Below are 16899 nucleotides of genomic sequence, written 5' to 3' on the forward strand. Positions count from 1 at the left end.
AGGGAGAGGGCTTGAGGGGAGGTGGGAGAGGTATAAAACATATGGACACTGCAAGGACTTCCAGGAAAGAAGTTGGAATTTCAAAAAAAAAGTGTATCTGGGGTGAATTATCAGGGGTAGAAAAGATCAAGGTTTTGGAAGGGGAAAGATAAGAGATGGTGGTGAACAGCCGTTTTAAAGACCTGGAGGGAGGAGTGGGATTGAAGAGAGTGAGGGAGTTTGTTCCAGAGGCGGGAGAAAAGGGGAATGAAAGAGTGAAGGTGAGCAGAGAGTCTTGATTTTGGCAGTTTAACCATAAGAGGGTTGCAGGCAGATCTTGTGCGACCTGTTGGAATATTGGGGGGACAGAGCCCAGAGAGAGCTGGGGGGGCAAGGCCGGAGAGGAGTCGGTAGAAGACAGAAAGACCACCAACCTGCCTGCGGTGAGTCAGTGAAAGGCCCTCGGAGATAGCTTCATCGCGGGAGATTCCCATGATTCTGAAAGCTCCTCGTGCAAATGAAACCCGAAACCCTCACCTCACGTGGAATGGGAATAAAAGGGAATCACAGGGAATGCGGTACAGTACGTCATCTCTTCTGCAAACTGCTCAGTGAACAACTCAGAAATATATTGGGGATTTATTTAATTAATGTGCAGCACATGGTGATTTTTTCTGGTGAGGGTGGTTGTGCGGATTCAAAGTATCCTTTTAACAACATTAAATAAACAACCTGCATTGATGGTTACACCAGTACCGTAAAGCACAGGTAAACGGTACCATAATCGGGCGGCAGTGGTGCGACAGACACCGGGTGGGAGACAGGCCTGGTCGGTTTGGCCTTGTCTGGGTCCTTCACGTTCTCCCGGTTTTCCTCCGAAGCTGCGTCCTTTGTCATCGTCGCCGTCGCTGCAACAAAAGCACGTGGGCAAGGCAACAAAAGCAGTCACGTGACCCAGACAGCCCGATCCGAGAATTCGACCAATAACGGAACGGCCCGTGTATTACATTATTTAATTATTCGACGCTTCATCAAAATTAATAATCTATCGCGATCTCAACGAATTGAGGTGACGATAAAAAATAAAACCAAGAATTAAAAAATCGTTCTTAAATATATACGTTTAAATCCTAAATATTACAGGTTTTGTGGAACGTTGATAATTATTTCCACGACGCAAGCCGCGCAGACGAGAAACATGGAGAAGCAGCATCGTCACATCGTCACAACGTGCGTCACACTGGAGACTGTGCAGTAAATACCGATCAATACATACAAACATGTCCGCTGAAGTCAATAAAATAGCGCCACGTTCATTTATCGATACCATCGTCTATTCCTTCAGTCTTGGGATTTTGTTTTCGGCGGGAACATCGGCGCTCGCTCCGCTTACCCCGATTGCGCGCTCCGCTTACCCCGATTGCGCGCTCCGCTTACCCCGATTGCGCGCTCAGCTTACCCCGACCGCGCGCTCAGCTTACCCCGACCGCGCGCTCCGCTTACCCCGACCGCGCGCTCCGCTTACCCCGATTGCGCGCTCCGCTTACCCCGACCGCGCGCTCCGCTTACCCCGACCGCGCGCTCCGCTTACCCCGACCGCGCGCTCCGCTTACCCCGACCGCGCGCTCCGCTTACCCCGATTGCGCGCTCCGCTTACCCCGACCGCGCGCTCCGCTTACCCCGACCGCGCGCTCCGCTTACCCTGATTGCGCGCTCCGCTTACCCCGACCGCGCGCTCCGCTTACCCCGATTGCGCGCTCCGCTTACCCCGACCGCGCGCTCCGCTTACCCCGACCGCGCGCTCCGCTTACCCCGACCGCGCGCTCCGCTTACCCCGACCGCGGGCGCGATTTCTCGATCCGATATTCCGTCCTCCTCCTGTAGCCTAATTCATTCAATGAACCTTCATTCCACACATCATTCGCTTGAGATTAAAAGGGGTTTTCCCGTATTCATAATTAATTTTGATCGAACGTTATTTCAAATTCCAACTACAGTATTTATAATCGGTCTAATCTCAGCTGGGTCTGAGCTAAGAAGGCACACAGGATCATTCTTCAGCCTCAATATCGATTTATCAAGACAGTTTTATAGCGTCTGTAATTACTGATCGCATCCGCTTTCTCCCTCCTTCTCTTCAGTATCTTCCCTCAATTCCTTGTTCTTCAATTCTTTCCACTACCCGCACTATCCACCGTAATCTGTCTCTTGATATTTTTCCTCTCATCGGCACATTCCATAGTTCCTTGATCGATTCCTAATCTTTTCTTATCGAGGCTTGCCAACCTGTCAAAGGTAAAAAAAACATAGGGGCAATACCCCTGGCGCTCACCTGGTAGAATAAACAGTATACTGCACAGACTAAAGGTATTTTAAACCAATTTCAATGCTTTCTAGAAGACAGGGCAGCATGTAGAATTATACTAACATAATCATAAGACTTTAAATAAACAAACAAAAAAAATACCTATTTTGGGGGGCCATGCCCCCCCCCCCCCTCCCACTCCATGTACCTCCTCAGACCGCAATTTTTCCAATGCCCTGAACAAACATTGGTACATCACGGATGATGAAGGTTATGGTGAAGTTTCACCAAAATTGTGTGTGTAGGTTCTGAGAAAAAAAGCAAATACCTATGTTAGGGCCCCATAGACCACCTTAGACCCCGATTTTTTAAATGCCAGGAACAAACTTTGGTAAAACACAGGCGATGATGGTTGTGGTCAGGTTTCATCGAAATCGTGTGTGTAGCTTCAGAGAAGAAAGCAAATACCTATTTTGCGGGGTCAAACCTGGACCCACTTTGACCCCCGGAATCCCCCTTAGACTTCAATTTCTTCGTGCCGTGAACAATCTTCGGCACATCACGGGTGATGAAGGTTGTGGTCAGGTTACATCGAAATCGTGTGTGTAGTTTCAGAGGAAAAAGCAAATTCCTATTTTGGGGGGGTCAAACCTGGACCCACTTTTACCCCCGACACCCCGATTTAATCAATGACGTGAACAAAATTTAGTAACAACACAACAAATATCATTTGTGACAAATTTGGTCGCAATCCCATCAGCGGTTTCTAAGAAGTTTCAAGTATCAAGTATCAAGTTTGATTTAAATCTCTTCAGCGCTTCTCAAGTGTCACGTTTTTACCTGACATGACCTTTGACCTCTTGACACCATAATCTAATCAGTTCATCTTTACATCATTATACATACTTGTACCAAGTTTGACTTAGTTCCCTTGAGCCGTGGTAAAAAAAACAACCTATCACAGACTCTGACCTTTGACCTCTTTATGCCAAAATCGAATCAGTTCATCTTTGCATCATAATATATGGACTTACAAGTGAATAATAAAATGTATGCTAAATTAAAAAGGCAATGTAGGGATGACAAACTACAGTCTAAAAAAGGTCCTAAACAAGATAGGGATGGTGTTGGTTTAGAGAGTAGCTAACAGTATTGCCATCACATAACACTCCCTACATCACTGCCTCATTTACACTTCATCAGTTATTGCTTCAAGCTTCTACAAACATTTCAATGGTTACAACAGTACTTGATTACTCCTGTAGTGTAGCCAGAAACGGAGACTCTACAAATTAGCAGCCCAAGTACAATGTTATAATATCAGTACATGACCATCAACTTCTTACAAACTGCATGAACATCTCCAATGACAGCATTCTATAATTATCTCCATTTGTGATTGGTTACTCTAAGTTGATAAAAAAGAAAAGTAGGAAAGACAACCGAAGCTGCAAGAAGTCCCTGAAATTATATCGGAGCTTCTTATACTTCAGCAGAAATGAAATATAGGAGCTTCTAATACTTTTGGCTCGGCCTAGCCCTAGACAATAGTCTGGAGGCAGTGATGTTGGGAATGTTATGTGATGGCAATACTGTTAGCTACTCTCTAAACCAACATCATCCCTATCTTGTTTAGGACCTTTTGTGGACTGTAGTTTGTCATCCCTACATTGCCTTTTTAATTTAGCATAAATATTTATATTCACTTGTTTCTGTAATTTGTTTACAATGTGGAATAACACAATGGTATATGGTACTCAGAGGATACCCAATCTTGGACCAAAAGTGCCAAGATGTCTTAGTCAGCAATGTCAAACACTGCACATGTGTTCCTATATTGTCTTACGTAACCCTGACTGTATCTTGCAGCTCTGTCTTATTGCTCATTTCTCAAAGAGTAATGTCTTCATCCAGCCTCGTGCCACACAATGACCTGCACTTAGAAACTGCCAAAATAGTTAGTGGATTTACAGTCGAGAGAACAACATCAAAGTGATCATGCTGCAGCCTGATGTACGTAGCCATCTGCGTGACATTTTCATGCAAATTTTCGTCAACATGCATAGGGGAGTACCTTACCCAATCCATACTCTCGCTGTTGTACACATACACTGGGGTATTCAGCAAATGTGCGAGAGTAAGAATTTCATTTTCTGTACCCCAAGTACCTGCACTGTCCATACGAGAAGCTCTTATGTAGGCTTCAACACTGGACACACCAGTGGATGTAAGAATCACATCTGGTCCACCACAACTCATACCATTGGACCTGATGAAATAGAGACCGAGCATATTGCATGCTGAGCGCTGCCATTCCTCAGTGATGGAATAGTACCTATGATCAGGCCATTCCTGTATATTGGCTGCCTGGGGGTTACTGTTATTAACAGGTTTCTTTTTCTTGTCTGACTTTCCATCATTGACATTCTGCTGTGAATTGGTGAGTTTGTTTTTCCCAGGTGGGTTAGCACTTGAACTGCGAACCTCAATGCCCACATCATAATGACTGCCCATGTGTCTCAGGTAGATGGACTTAGCTGCAATAGTATTACCTTCCACATTAAACAGGTAGGTTGCCTCATTAAAGAATGGCTCATTATGAGCACAGTGCAAACCCTCACCAATGTCTCCCCTTTCTTCTCAAGGCTACATATTGACCTGATAGACTGAAGCAAGACTCCAGCATACTGCTTACGCATCTGAAGGGCCTTGTTTACCAATCTCTTAGCTGCGAGAGATGACACGGCTTTCTTACAAGAGTAACTAGTCATTGTTTTCGATATATTTGGGTGCTTCTTTTTGAAAGCTTTGATGAAAGCTTCAGCATTGCAGAGTAGTTTTTGCTCACCTCAAAAACATACTGATGCTTTGCATAAGGTTCAGCTAGTTCATACCTCCGCCTCATGTCTGCACAACGCTGGGGTATGTTCTTCGTGTGACATATCCGAGCACACTTTAGAATAGACTTGGCCTTCTTTAGATAGTGTGCACGACGAGCAGTTAGTTCTTTATGTCTGTGAGTACTGTAGTACACATGACGAACAGCTTTTATTATATAGCTGTGAGCAATTGTTACGTGCTCCTCCCCAAACCCCAGTCACGGTGTACCTCCGAGCCCCGAAAGGAGTCACGGCAGAAAGATGTATTATAATGTGTGTCAATGACCAATGGTGAAACCACACCAACCAATTGTTACCAAAAACAAGTATTGTATTAAGGTCACACAAGTATAACAGCACAAGTACAATCTATCTATAATTCCAGTAATCTCTGTGTGTATGTTTGTATGTTTGTATGTTTGTATGTTTGTATGTATGTATGTATGTATGTTTGTCTGTGACCGCTGTTTCGCGACAACTACCGGTCCGATATACTTGCAACTTGCCAGGTATATTGCTGGGGACCCGAGGATGTGCCTTTTCAAGGTTTCATATTAATCGGACAAGTAGTTAGCGAGCTATGGCGATTTCTTCACCAAACTCCGCAAGCCGTTCGCTTTGGACCAAACCATTGCATGTAAATAGAGGGGGGGGGATTGTCACCGTACTCGCAAGCCGTTCGCTTTGGACCAAACCATTTCATGTAAATAGAGGGGGGGGGATTGTCACCGTGCTCGCAAGCCGTTCGCTTTGGACCAAACCATTTCATGTAAATAGAGGGGGGGGGATTGTCACCGTACTCGCAAGCCGTTCGCTTTGGACCAAACCATTTCATGTAAATAGAGGGGGGGGATATAATTTTAGATATATATATAGTACGGGCATGCCCTAGTATGTTTAAATTGCACCACAAAAATACCATATAATTCCTATGATGGTACCATCAGTTTCTTATTGTTACGTGCTCCTCCCCGACCCCCTGGTCACGGTGCACCTCCGAGCCCCGAGAGGAGTCACAGCAGAAAAATGTGTTATTCTGTATGTCAAAGATCAATGGGGAAGCCACACCAATTGTTACTCACAAACAAATATTGTATTAAGATCACACAAGAATAACAGCACAACAATAATCGTAATCAAAAGTACAATCAATTTATGTCCAATGATGGTACCATCAGTTTCGTAATATATAACTCACTGTGCTCCAAGTGAGCGGAAAGAAGAAGATTCCCAATGTCTCTAATTCCCGGCTTCAAGCCAAAGTGGATTCGCTCCAGCGATCATCAGATCAATGTCCAATCGAGACCAGAATCCCGTTGGGTTGGCAGTTACAGTCCTGCGGCCAAAGCTGTGCAAAGGCGCCCTCCAGGCGACTGGGAAATCCAAAGGCGCCCTCCAGGCACCTGGGAAATCACACCCTCGGGTATGGACATTCCGCGGCTCACAGTCGGCGAACCTCCGATTTACCTTCGAAATTCGCATTGCACACACGCACACCAGATACGTCTGAATGCTGTGAAAACGGCTGAGGTCAAGCAAAGAAAAACCTTGCGCGACGCGCAAAGGCTGAAGCAAAGCAAAGAAACCTTGCCCGACGCGCAAAGAGCGCGAGTCAAAATGGCCGACGCCCAGTTCTCGAGACGTAACGGCCCGACGATGATTCTCTCCTGAATCGATCGCAAAACCTGACACGCAGGTTAATCTGTCACAGCGATAACCACTCTGTCGCAGGAATCCCTTTCCTGGGAAACCCAAAGTTCACTCGTGACTCTTGCTCGCCAACGTTCGCTCCAGACCGCAAAGCAACTATGCTTCTTGTCCGACTCCACTCGCTCCGCCTTCTTTTTTCTTCTTCCTCTTCCTCCGGTTCCCGATACGGTTTCCGATTTCTTTTAACACTAACTTTTTCACCTTTTGAAAACAGTTCATAAACAATAAACCTTTTTAAAACAATAATAGTACATGGAATCAGAAATGTTTACAGTGGATGAAAACCACAACAACGGAAGTGACGAATCCGTAACACTTATTCAATAACTCACTGTGCTCCAAGTGAGCGAAAAGAACATTCCCAAAGTCACTGTCCCGGCACCAAGCCAAAGTCGATCCACGCTCCGGTGATCGCAAGAAAAATGTCGAATCGAGACCAGAATCCAAGTCGGCTGACAGTCAATGCTGCCAAAGAGGCGCAAAGGTGCACCCAAAAGGCGACTGGGAAATCACACCTTCGGGTATGAATGTTCAGTGGCTCCCAAACGGAGAACCACAAATTCCCAATCGAAATCCACGTTACACTCGCAAACCAGGCTAACGGCTGGGTGCAGTGAAATGGCTGGAGCGAGGTGAAAAGGCTGGAGCGATGCGAAATGGCGGGAGCGAGGCGAAATGGCGGGCGGGCCCGTACTGGAGGCGTACCTGCTCTCCAACGATTCTCTTCGGAATCAACCGCAAAACCCGACACGCAGGTTTATCTGTCACAGTGATAACCACTCTGTCACATGAATCCCTTTCCCAGGAAACCCAAAGTTCGCTCGTGACCCCGGTTCGCCAGTGTCTCCTCGAGACCTCAAAACAGCTCGGCTTTTCTTCCCGACCACACCTGCTCCGCATTTTTTTCCTTCCTCCTCTTCTTCTTCCGGTTTCTCCCGATCCGGTTTCCGGTTTCTTTTAAAACACTAATTTTTTTCCTTTTGAAAACAGTTATCTCCATTTCACTTAAACGATAACAATAATAGTACATGGAACCAAAAATGCTTACAGTGGATGAAAACCACAACGACGGAAGTGACGAATCCGTAACACAATGTAGTCTCTTTTAAAAGCAGCTTTGAGCTCGTTTCTGTGAGCACTATTGTACTCACACAAGCAGATTTGAGCTCGTCTCTGTGAGCACTATTGTACTCACAAGCAGCTTTGAGCTCATCTCTGTGAGCACTATTGTATTTATTGAAAGCAGCTTTGAGTTCGTATCTGTGAGCACTATTGTACTCACCACAAGCAGCTTTGAGCTCGTCTCTGTGAGCACTATTGTACTTACTACAAGCAGCTTTGAGCTTGTCTCTGTGAGCACTATAGTACTCACTACAAGCAGCTTTGAGCTTGTCTCTGTGAGTATTTATTGAAAGCAGCTTTGAGCTCGTCTCTGTGAGCACTATTGTATTTATTGAAAGCAGCTTTGAGCTTGTCTTTGTGAGCATGATTGTACTCACTACAAGCAGCTTTGAGCTTGTCTCTGTGAGCACTATTGTACTCACTACAAGCAGCTTTGAGCTCATCTCTGTGAGCACTATTGTATTTATTGAAAGCAAAAAAAAGCAAAAAGCAAAGCAAAAAAACCAAAAAAAAAGCACCTTTGAGCTCGTCTCTGTGAGCACTATTGTATTTATTGAAAGCAGATTTGAGCTCCTCTGTGAGCACTATTGTATTTATTGAAAGCAGCTTTGCTCCTTACAGAGCCCACTGCATAGCTAGCTTTGGAGGCTTCCTTTTTGTCCTCACTTTCATCGAAGTACTTGTCACGTGTTGTGATAAGATCATCTGCTTGTTATTTGCATAATATTTTCTATTTTGAGTTCTTTCTTTTGCTGAGCAGAAGGCATATTGGAGGTAGCTACTGTAGCGGTTCTTTCCCTTTGAGAGACATGATAACATCCGTTCGCTCCTCGAATGTATGTAAATGGTGTGGTTTGAAGGTTTCCCTCCAACCAACCAACAGAGAGGAGGGGCGGAGCCTCTCGGGAGGAATTTATGCACGGCCGGACGTGAGACACTCTCGTGGTTTTTACTGTTTTGCTTACTTGAAGTGTCAATAAAACATATTGTTACGATTTTTAGAACCTTCACTTTATATAAAAAAAATAATTCTTGTAAATATCCCCCTTTGTAAAGGTCGCACCCTAGTTAGGTCATATTGCAACACGTAGGACACCATAGATTCTTCTTTAGTTATTTCATTAGTATGTGTTTCAGGTAAGGATCTGTTTCCAATAGTTGAATCTGCGTTGTATTAATCAAATAACCTAGCCCCCTTCTCCAATTCCTATTCCATTCATATTGCGGCGTAAACTGCCCTCCACAACATATTGCGCTTCTCTGCTAGCTGCAGCGCCCGTCTCAAGACGCCATTACGCGGTCAAGTTGGAGAAGAAGGGAGGAGCGGCCAGGAACCTAGGCGTGGCCCCATCAACGCGTCACGAAGGGAGGTAACAATGAACCCTCATGACCAATCCGGGCCGAGGCTTGTTCACCGGTAGGCGGAGCAAAACGGACGCGGCTTGATACGCGAGGCTTGTCATAAAAGCGCGAGTGCAAAGCCCTTTCACACAGAGAGCAGATGCGGGGGAGATCGGCAGATGCGAGAGAACAGCGCAGAGGCGGCGAATATAAGAACATTGCGCGGAGGATCGTTTGGGACGATCGGTTTTCGATACGAACTGCCGTGGTTTTGAGAGTGTTCGGCACGCTATACATACGCGCATTCCAACCCCTCGCATGTGCAAGGTCCGGTCGCGCGCCAACGACGCCAGCTGCCTGCCATTCTTCGCGGCAGACCCGGAGCCTGGAACCATCTGCCTGGACATTCCTCCCCTACCAGCTACCTTTCGTGTGAGTCTGTCAGTTTGTCCTGGGCGTGTTATATAAGAGTGTATAAGGTTGCCCTATGTCCTTTTATTTCCTCTCTTCTTGTATATTCCCTTCTTTCGTTTCCTCTTTTAGATAGTTAATAAATCATATTTGTTCTTCATTCACCCTTCTTATTCTTTGCTTCCTCTCATCTGGTCGCTTTAGTCTCTTCCCAATTGAATACCTGTGGCACGATTAGAACCGCTCAGAATCGGGTTAGTTTTATTGCTAACGGCTCGGATCGTGGATTGCTAAACCGCTCGGCAATTACCATCACATCCGCGGTTCGAGCAGGGACTCATCTCCCTGCTTTGCGGAGAGATTGGTGAAGGTATTTGGGAAACCTTTGACCAATCACCCTGGCCAATCTCATCCCGCAAAGGAGCGGGATAGTTCCAGGACCGGAGACGGCCAGCTTAACAAGACAAGGGGATTAACCCCCCCCTTGCTAACGGGAGTGCCGTACTTCGAGATCCGTAACAATATTATATAGTCAAGAGAGTCGAGAGTGCCAGCACACTCTCTGATAATAGTTTTGTAAAATTAACTTCAATGAAGAACTTTATCAAAATAAGATAAAAGTACTTATCTGTAGTCACGGACGTACATAATAAACCTGGACCCGCTATGCGCCTGCTTGGCTGAAGTCAGAGCGAGTCGGTCGGCGGCCATGTTTGTGTGACACTCGCTTGTAAACAAACCAACGTGATAACGTGGATATTTTCTTGCGGCCAACATACTACCACTACAACATACTACTACTACTACAACATACTACTACTACTACTCCTACAACATACTACATACTACTACTACTACAACATACTACTACCACTACAACATACTACTACCACTACAACATACGACTACAACATACTACTACTACTACTACAACATACTACTGCTACTACAACATACTACTACTACTACAACATATTACGATTACTACAACAACATACTACCACAACTACTATAACATACTATGACTACTACAACATACTACATACTACTACTACTACTACAACATACTACTACTACTATAACATACTACTTCTACTACAACATACTATGACTACTACAACATACTACTACCACTACAACTACTACAACATACTACTACATACTACTACTACTATAACATACTACTACTACTACAACATACGACTACTACAACATACTACGACTACTACAACATACTACGACTACTACAACATACTACATACTACTACAACATACTACTACTACTACTACAACATATTACTACTACTAAACATACTACTAGTACTACAACATACTACTACCACCACTACTACTACTACTACTACTACATACTACAATGACAACTTGGCACTACTACTACTACTACTACCACAACATACTACTACTACTACCACTTCATACTACCACAACATACTACTACTACCTACATACATACTACCTACATACTTACTACCTACAAGCATACTACCTACAAACATACTACCTACAAACATACTACCTACACACATACCACCTACATATATAATACCGACATACATACCACCTACATACATACTACCTACATAAATCCTACCGACATACATACTTCTTACATTCTTACTACATACTTACTTACATACTTACATACTACATGCATACCACTACATACTTACTATCTACATACTTACTATCTACATACTACCTTCATACTACATACTGCCTTAATACTTACTATCTACATACTTACTACCTTCATACTACATACTACCTTAATACTTACTATCTACATACTTACTACCTTCATACTACATACTACCTTAATACTTACTATCTACATACTTACTACCTTCATACTACATACTACCTTAATACTTACTACTTTAATACTTACTATCTACATACTTACTACCTTCATACTACATACTACCTTCATACTACATACTACCTTAATAGTTAATACTTTAATACTTACTATCTACATACTTACTACCTTCATACTACATACTACGGTACCTTAATACTTACTACTTTAATACTTACTAGCTACATACTTACTACCTTCATACTACATACTACCTTCATACTACATACTACCTTCATACTACATACTACTTTAATACTTACTTTCTACATACTTACTACCTTCATACTACGGTACCTTAATACTTACTACTTTAATACTTACTATCTACATACTTACTACCTTCATACTACATACTACGGTACCTTAATACTTACTACTTTAATACTTACTACCTTCATACTACATACTACCTTAATACTTACGACTTTAATACTTACTATCTACATACTTACTACCTTCATACTACATGCTACCTTCATACTACATACACACAAAATATGTCAAAGTACTTTGAACACCTGATGAACAAACTGACTCGTTTCAAGTATCGCGGGGCGGCGGGAGTGTCACACCAACATGGCCGCCAGACTGCTTCCGGTGACTTCATTAGCTCGCGTGGGAGCGAAAGACGCATTGCGGGTCCAGGTTTATTATATACGTCCGTGTCTGTAGTATCCAAATCCTGGTTCTGAGAAATCAGAAGACCTCGGTAATAGTTGAGTAGATTCTCGCCAGACAAATAGTCACTATAAATCATCAGAAAGACGTTAGTCAAACACACTGTACACGTGACACGCTTTCTTATCTGCGCATGCGCACAGCAAGGTTCAGGGCTGAGCGAGTAGGGAAACTAGGATCTTTATATTTAAGTATCAATTAATTGACCATTGACCACTGCAGTCGATGCATTATGCCAAAACAAAGATGAACCTGTTCTATACGAAGGCCTCAGTGATGCGCTGACGTAGCGAATCTGCCGCCGAGAACCCGTGACTGGAGGGTTCGTGTTCACGTGTCGCATGTACGGTGTATAGCACTGGTACATCACTATTATTTTATTTTCATAAATGTAACAATGAAAAACAAGGCATTTCCCGAGACACGATATTTCTGCTGATATTATTTGATGCCACATAACATCACGCATAACGCCGACACTGAGGGGAATGTGTCGAGGCTCCGCCCCCATAAAGTTGATTGACGGTCATAGCCACGCCTACCCCGGTCCTAATCTTTCACATAGGAATGTAGTTTTCCGTACTTTTTGAGGAATCCTTTCAAGCTACGAGAATTATAATACCAAAGGATGTTGCAGGAAGTAAAACTCTGTCGAATGGTAGCAGAATCATTGCCATTGATAGAGGCAGCTCGGAAATATGCCGTCTGAAGAAGATTATTATTATTATTATTATGAACAAGAAGATTAATTCCCGGGTTTGACCGATCCCGTTTTTTTGCTTTATTTTGCTTTTGCCTTGGTCTGGAGAACTGAAAAGTGATCCCGACCTTGACAATCAGCTGAGCAGACCAGGTAGGCTCTCAAATGTAGCCGAAGCAAGTTTTTAAAGAAGATAATCCAACTTTAGTTTTGTACGTAGCAGATGGGAGCGACATTTTTTTCCGCGCCATCCCCACATAGAGAGTACTCGAGTACTCTCTGATACCAAGTTTGGCCAAAATCCCATCACTGGTACCATTTATTGCCTTCTACCTATTGTAATCAAAATGTATTTTCTTTGTTAGATGATCTAAGTATATACAGACTTGGCATTTAATATGGAATATTTTTTTTGTGGGGGTGAACTTACTTTTCAAGTTGATTTAGAACCAAAAGTTCATTGGAATTATGTTGAAATTATTCTAGATTTTGTTAATGTGACCTTCAAACGAAACAAAAACCACATTTGACATTTCGAAGCAAATAAATTAATCCTTGAAAGTGATGTAAACCGATATCGAACTCAATTCACAGACAGTACTGTGTTAAACTTCTGTACGTTTTCCAGAAGTATCTCTTTATTTTGCACATTAGCCAAAAATTTTTTTTAAACAAAAACAAAAGTTAAATTACGACTGGGATTACGGACAGTAAAATTACAGTTCAGTACTTCGTGTAACCCCCACGAGCATTCAGGAGAGCACGTACACGTTGAGGCATGCTGTTCACGAGATTTGCCAAGGTTTGGACAGGAATCGCTTGCCATGCAGTTACAACAGCCTGCTGCAATTCACGCACAGAGGCAGGCTGCTGGTCCAAGTTGTCGATTTGACGCGTTAATTCTGCCCACAAGTTCTCTATCGGATTCATATCCGGGGACATGGCAGGCCACTCCATATGCTCTACACCACGGTCAGCAAGAAAGTGTTGGATCATGCGAGCACGATGAGGCCGTGCATTGTCATCTTGGAAGACAAAGTTTCCTCGAAAGGCTGCACGAACAAATGGAAGCAATGTTTCTTCCAGAATGGCCCTGTGCTTGAACTGGTTCAGGTTTCCATTCAGAACAACCAGGTCAGTTTTGCCCCCTGCATGAAAAGCAGCCCAAACGGTCACCCCACCACCTCCAGCTTGGACTCTTGGCACTATACAATCTTCGTTGTAGGCTTCATGCACTTGTCTGCGCACTCGGACGCGGCCATATTGACGATAGAACAGAAATCTAGACTTGTGACTGAAGATCACGTGATTCCAGTGTCCTGGCTGCCATTGACGGTGCTCTCTGGCCCACTGCAATCGGCGCTGGCGGTGTTGTCTGGTCAGACGTGGCTTTCTCAGGGGACGCCTGGCACGATAGCCCGCTTGAACCAGTCGTTGGTTGACTAGCCTTCTGGATACAGGCACATTTGTCAGTTGCTGCCACTCAGCCCGAAGCCGATTAGCTGACTTGGTACGGCCAATGTGGACTAACCGGTGCAGCTGGCGATCATCCCTCCTTGTGGTTCTGCGGGGACGTCCTGACCTCGGTATTGGAGTAGGGACACACCTCTGAGCATTTCGTTTCAGGATCTTTGACACCTGACCTTGAGTGATGCCATACTGCCGAGCAACAGCACGCTGTTTAATGCCGGAATTTCGTAAAGCCACCACTAAATGACAAACAACGTTGTCGAGTTGACGGACCATCTCCAGCGGAAGGGGCAATAACTTTTGTAGACGTGCAGCAGTTGTTTTCCACTAACACAGAACGCAACAACCCTTATATACCCGATTGTGAAGCCAATCGTCAAATGTACCTGTCCGTACATTTTGTCACGCCACCTGTGATATAATCCTGTTATTGACTTCTTGCTGCGACAGACAATCAGTGACATGGTTCTTTTAACAAAGAAATCACCGAAGCGTAAAAGCAACTCAGCAGATTGATATACCGAGGTCAGAAAGTAAACCCAAGTCAAGAAAAAAATATATTCCATATTAAATGCCAAGTCTGTATTATAGTAAATCGTTAACAAACATTTAGCGTTCGATTTGATCAACAACATCATACTAAAATACTGTACACAATTTGGTGTCTGTCTGTCTGGCTGACTGCGATATATTCAGTCGTCACTTATCCAATCTCAACCAAACCTGACAGGATGACAAAGGGTCACACGATGGAGGTTGTAGTGTATTCACTTCCCCCTTACTCCCCAAGGGGTTTTTTCCTCCTTGGACAAACGTGAATAAATAAATAGCTTAACGTGGCATTTCATGGGGCACACATACAGGAAGTAAAAAATATTATAAACCACACACACACGTATGATTACCTTTTTAAACAGTAGCTACTGCTGTTTATAACACTAAACTGAAAGAGAGGAAACCCGATGCTCTTGAGGCATTATCTGCTTATCTCGTCCCCAACATATTACCTGCGCCAAAATCCGCTAGCGGGCCGATTGGGAAACATGCATTTAAAGTATTCTTCAAAGATTAACAGAGCAAGTGGGAAACATACATTTAATGCGCTGTTAAAAGATTAACTTGACACCTCTCATCCATGTCACCATCCCCGCAGTTATGTCAGAACGAGCTGATTCATCACATGGTCACAGATTGCTTAAGCCCAATGTGTGGCCGTTCCAAAATTACGTAACGCTTTTTTTTTAGGGAGGCGCGTACTGACGGGATTGATTAAACCTTACTAATAATTTTCATTCAACACAGGATTAGATTTTTTGGGGTCCCTCATCATGAGTAGCAATGAACCCAAACAAAGCCATTGTAAATCTGACGCAAGAAACCCAGGCAGCGTATAATCAGCAGAGGCCTACAGGCCTGATGTCTTAGGCCCACGAGAAAACCAAGATGGCGGCCATATTATTTCTTGTCAAGCGATAAATGCGGGTGGGGTGTGGAAGCTGCCTGACCAATGGGTGCACATTTAAAAAATGGACCCTCAACAAGAACCACAACAACAGCAACGACTATAACAGCACTCAGAAAAGCGCATCCTGAACAGTTTATGTTTTGTATCCCACTGATAGGTCCGAATCAAGATCCGGCCTGAACCAAAATATAATTGGCTTGTTCTTGTCGCCTAACCAACTCATCCACCTAGTTTTGTCATAATCCGTTCACAACTTTTTGAAATATAATTAATGCTAAATATCGTTCTTGGCCCTATATCAATGGTGAAGAACCACTTAGGAATTAAAAAAATTCTCATATCCAGATCCGTATTTGAATCTTCACCGAAATTGAAACAATTCTTTCTTGTCACACACCCAACGTGTCCACCAGGTTCCAACCGAATCCATCCATAACTTTTTGAGATATCATAGCTGCGATATAATGTTTTTGGCCCTATCTTTCAATGGTGAAGAATGACTAAAAATTCTAGTAACCGGATCCGGATGTTCACCAAAATCTAAAAATTTTTTTTTTTTTGTATACAAGATTGAGGCTCGTGTAAGAGCTAACATTGATCACAAAAAGACAAACTGACACACACAACATAAAACATATGATAAAGGGAGCGGGAGACAAGATGGGGGGAGAGAGGGAAGCACACAAGTACAACATTTGAGAGCAGGGACATCGGGAGATCTGTGGGAGGGAGAGGGCTTGGGGGTAGGAGGCATGGGAAGGGGGAGGAGGGCAGGGGGGATGGGAGAGGTAAAAAACACATGGACACTGCTCGGACGATTTCATCCTTGTCACATACCCAACCTTTCCACCAAACTTTGTCCGAATCTGTCCACAACCTTTGAGATATCTTGTTCATAGGCAAACAGACAGACCGGGGTGAAAACACAACCTCCGCCCACTTTCAGTGGAAGAGGTA

At 43.8% G+C, this 16899-nt stretch overlaps 2 protein-coding genes across 4 annotated transcripts in view; both read right to left on the reverse strand.

Annotated features, from left to right (window-relative positions):
- CLIP3 (CAP-Gly domain containing linker protein 3) overlaps positions 1-887 on the reverse strand; it is a 40866-nt gene extending 39979 nt beyond the window's left edge. The window contains exon 1 of one of the 2 annotated variants that reach the window (XM_078786739.1): positions 759-887. In XM_078786739.1, the coding sequence (XP_078642865.1) occupies positions 759-761 (3 nt within the window). In that variant the 5' untranslated portion in view covers positions 762-887. The remainder of the gene's footprint in view (positions 1-758) is intronic. The other variant, XM_068130793.2, reaches the window with a different exon arrangement.
- The window catches only part of NDUFAF5 (NADH:ubiquinone oxidoreductase complex assembly factor 5), a 78617-nt gene that overhangs the window by 15029 nt on the left and 46689 nt on the right, over positions 1-16899 (reverse strand). The window contains exon 12 of one of the 2 annotated variants that reach the window (XM_068130803.2): positions 765-887. The exons of the other annotated variant lie outside the window; for it this stretch is intronic. The gene's annotated coding sequence lies outside the window, so the exon portion shown is untranslated. Of the gene's footprint in view, positions 1-764; positions 888-16899 lie in introns of those variants that run through there. 2 annotated transcript variants of the gene reach the window in all.

This window comes from Myxine glutinosa, chromosome 11 (genome assembly GCF_964187855.1).
Source record: "Myxine glutinosa chromosome 11, kmMyxGlut1.1, whole genome shotgun sequence".
NCBI lineage: Eukaryota > Metazoa > Chordata > Myxini > Myxiniformes > Myxinidae > Myxine > Myxine glutinosa.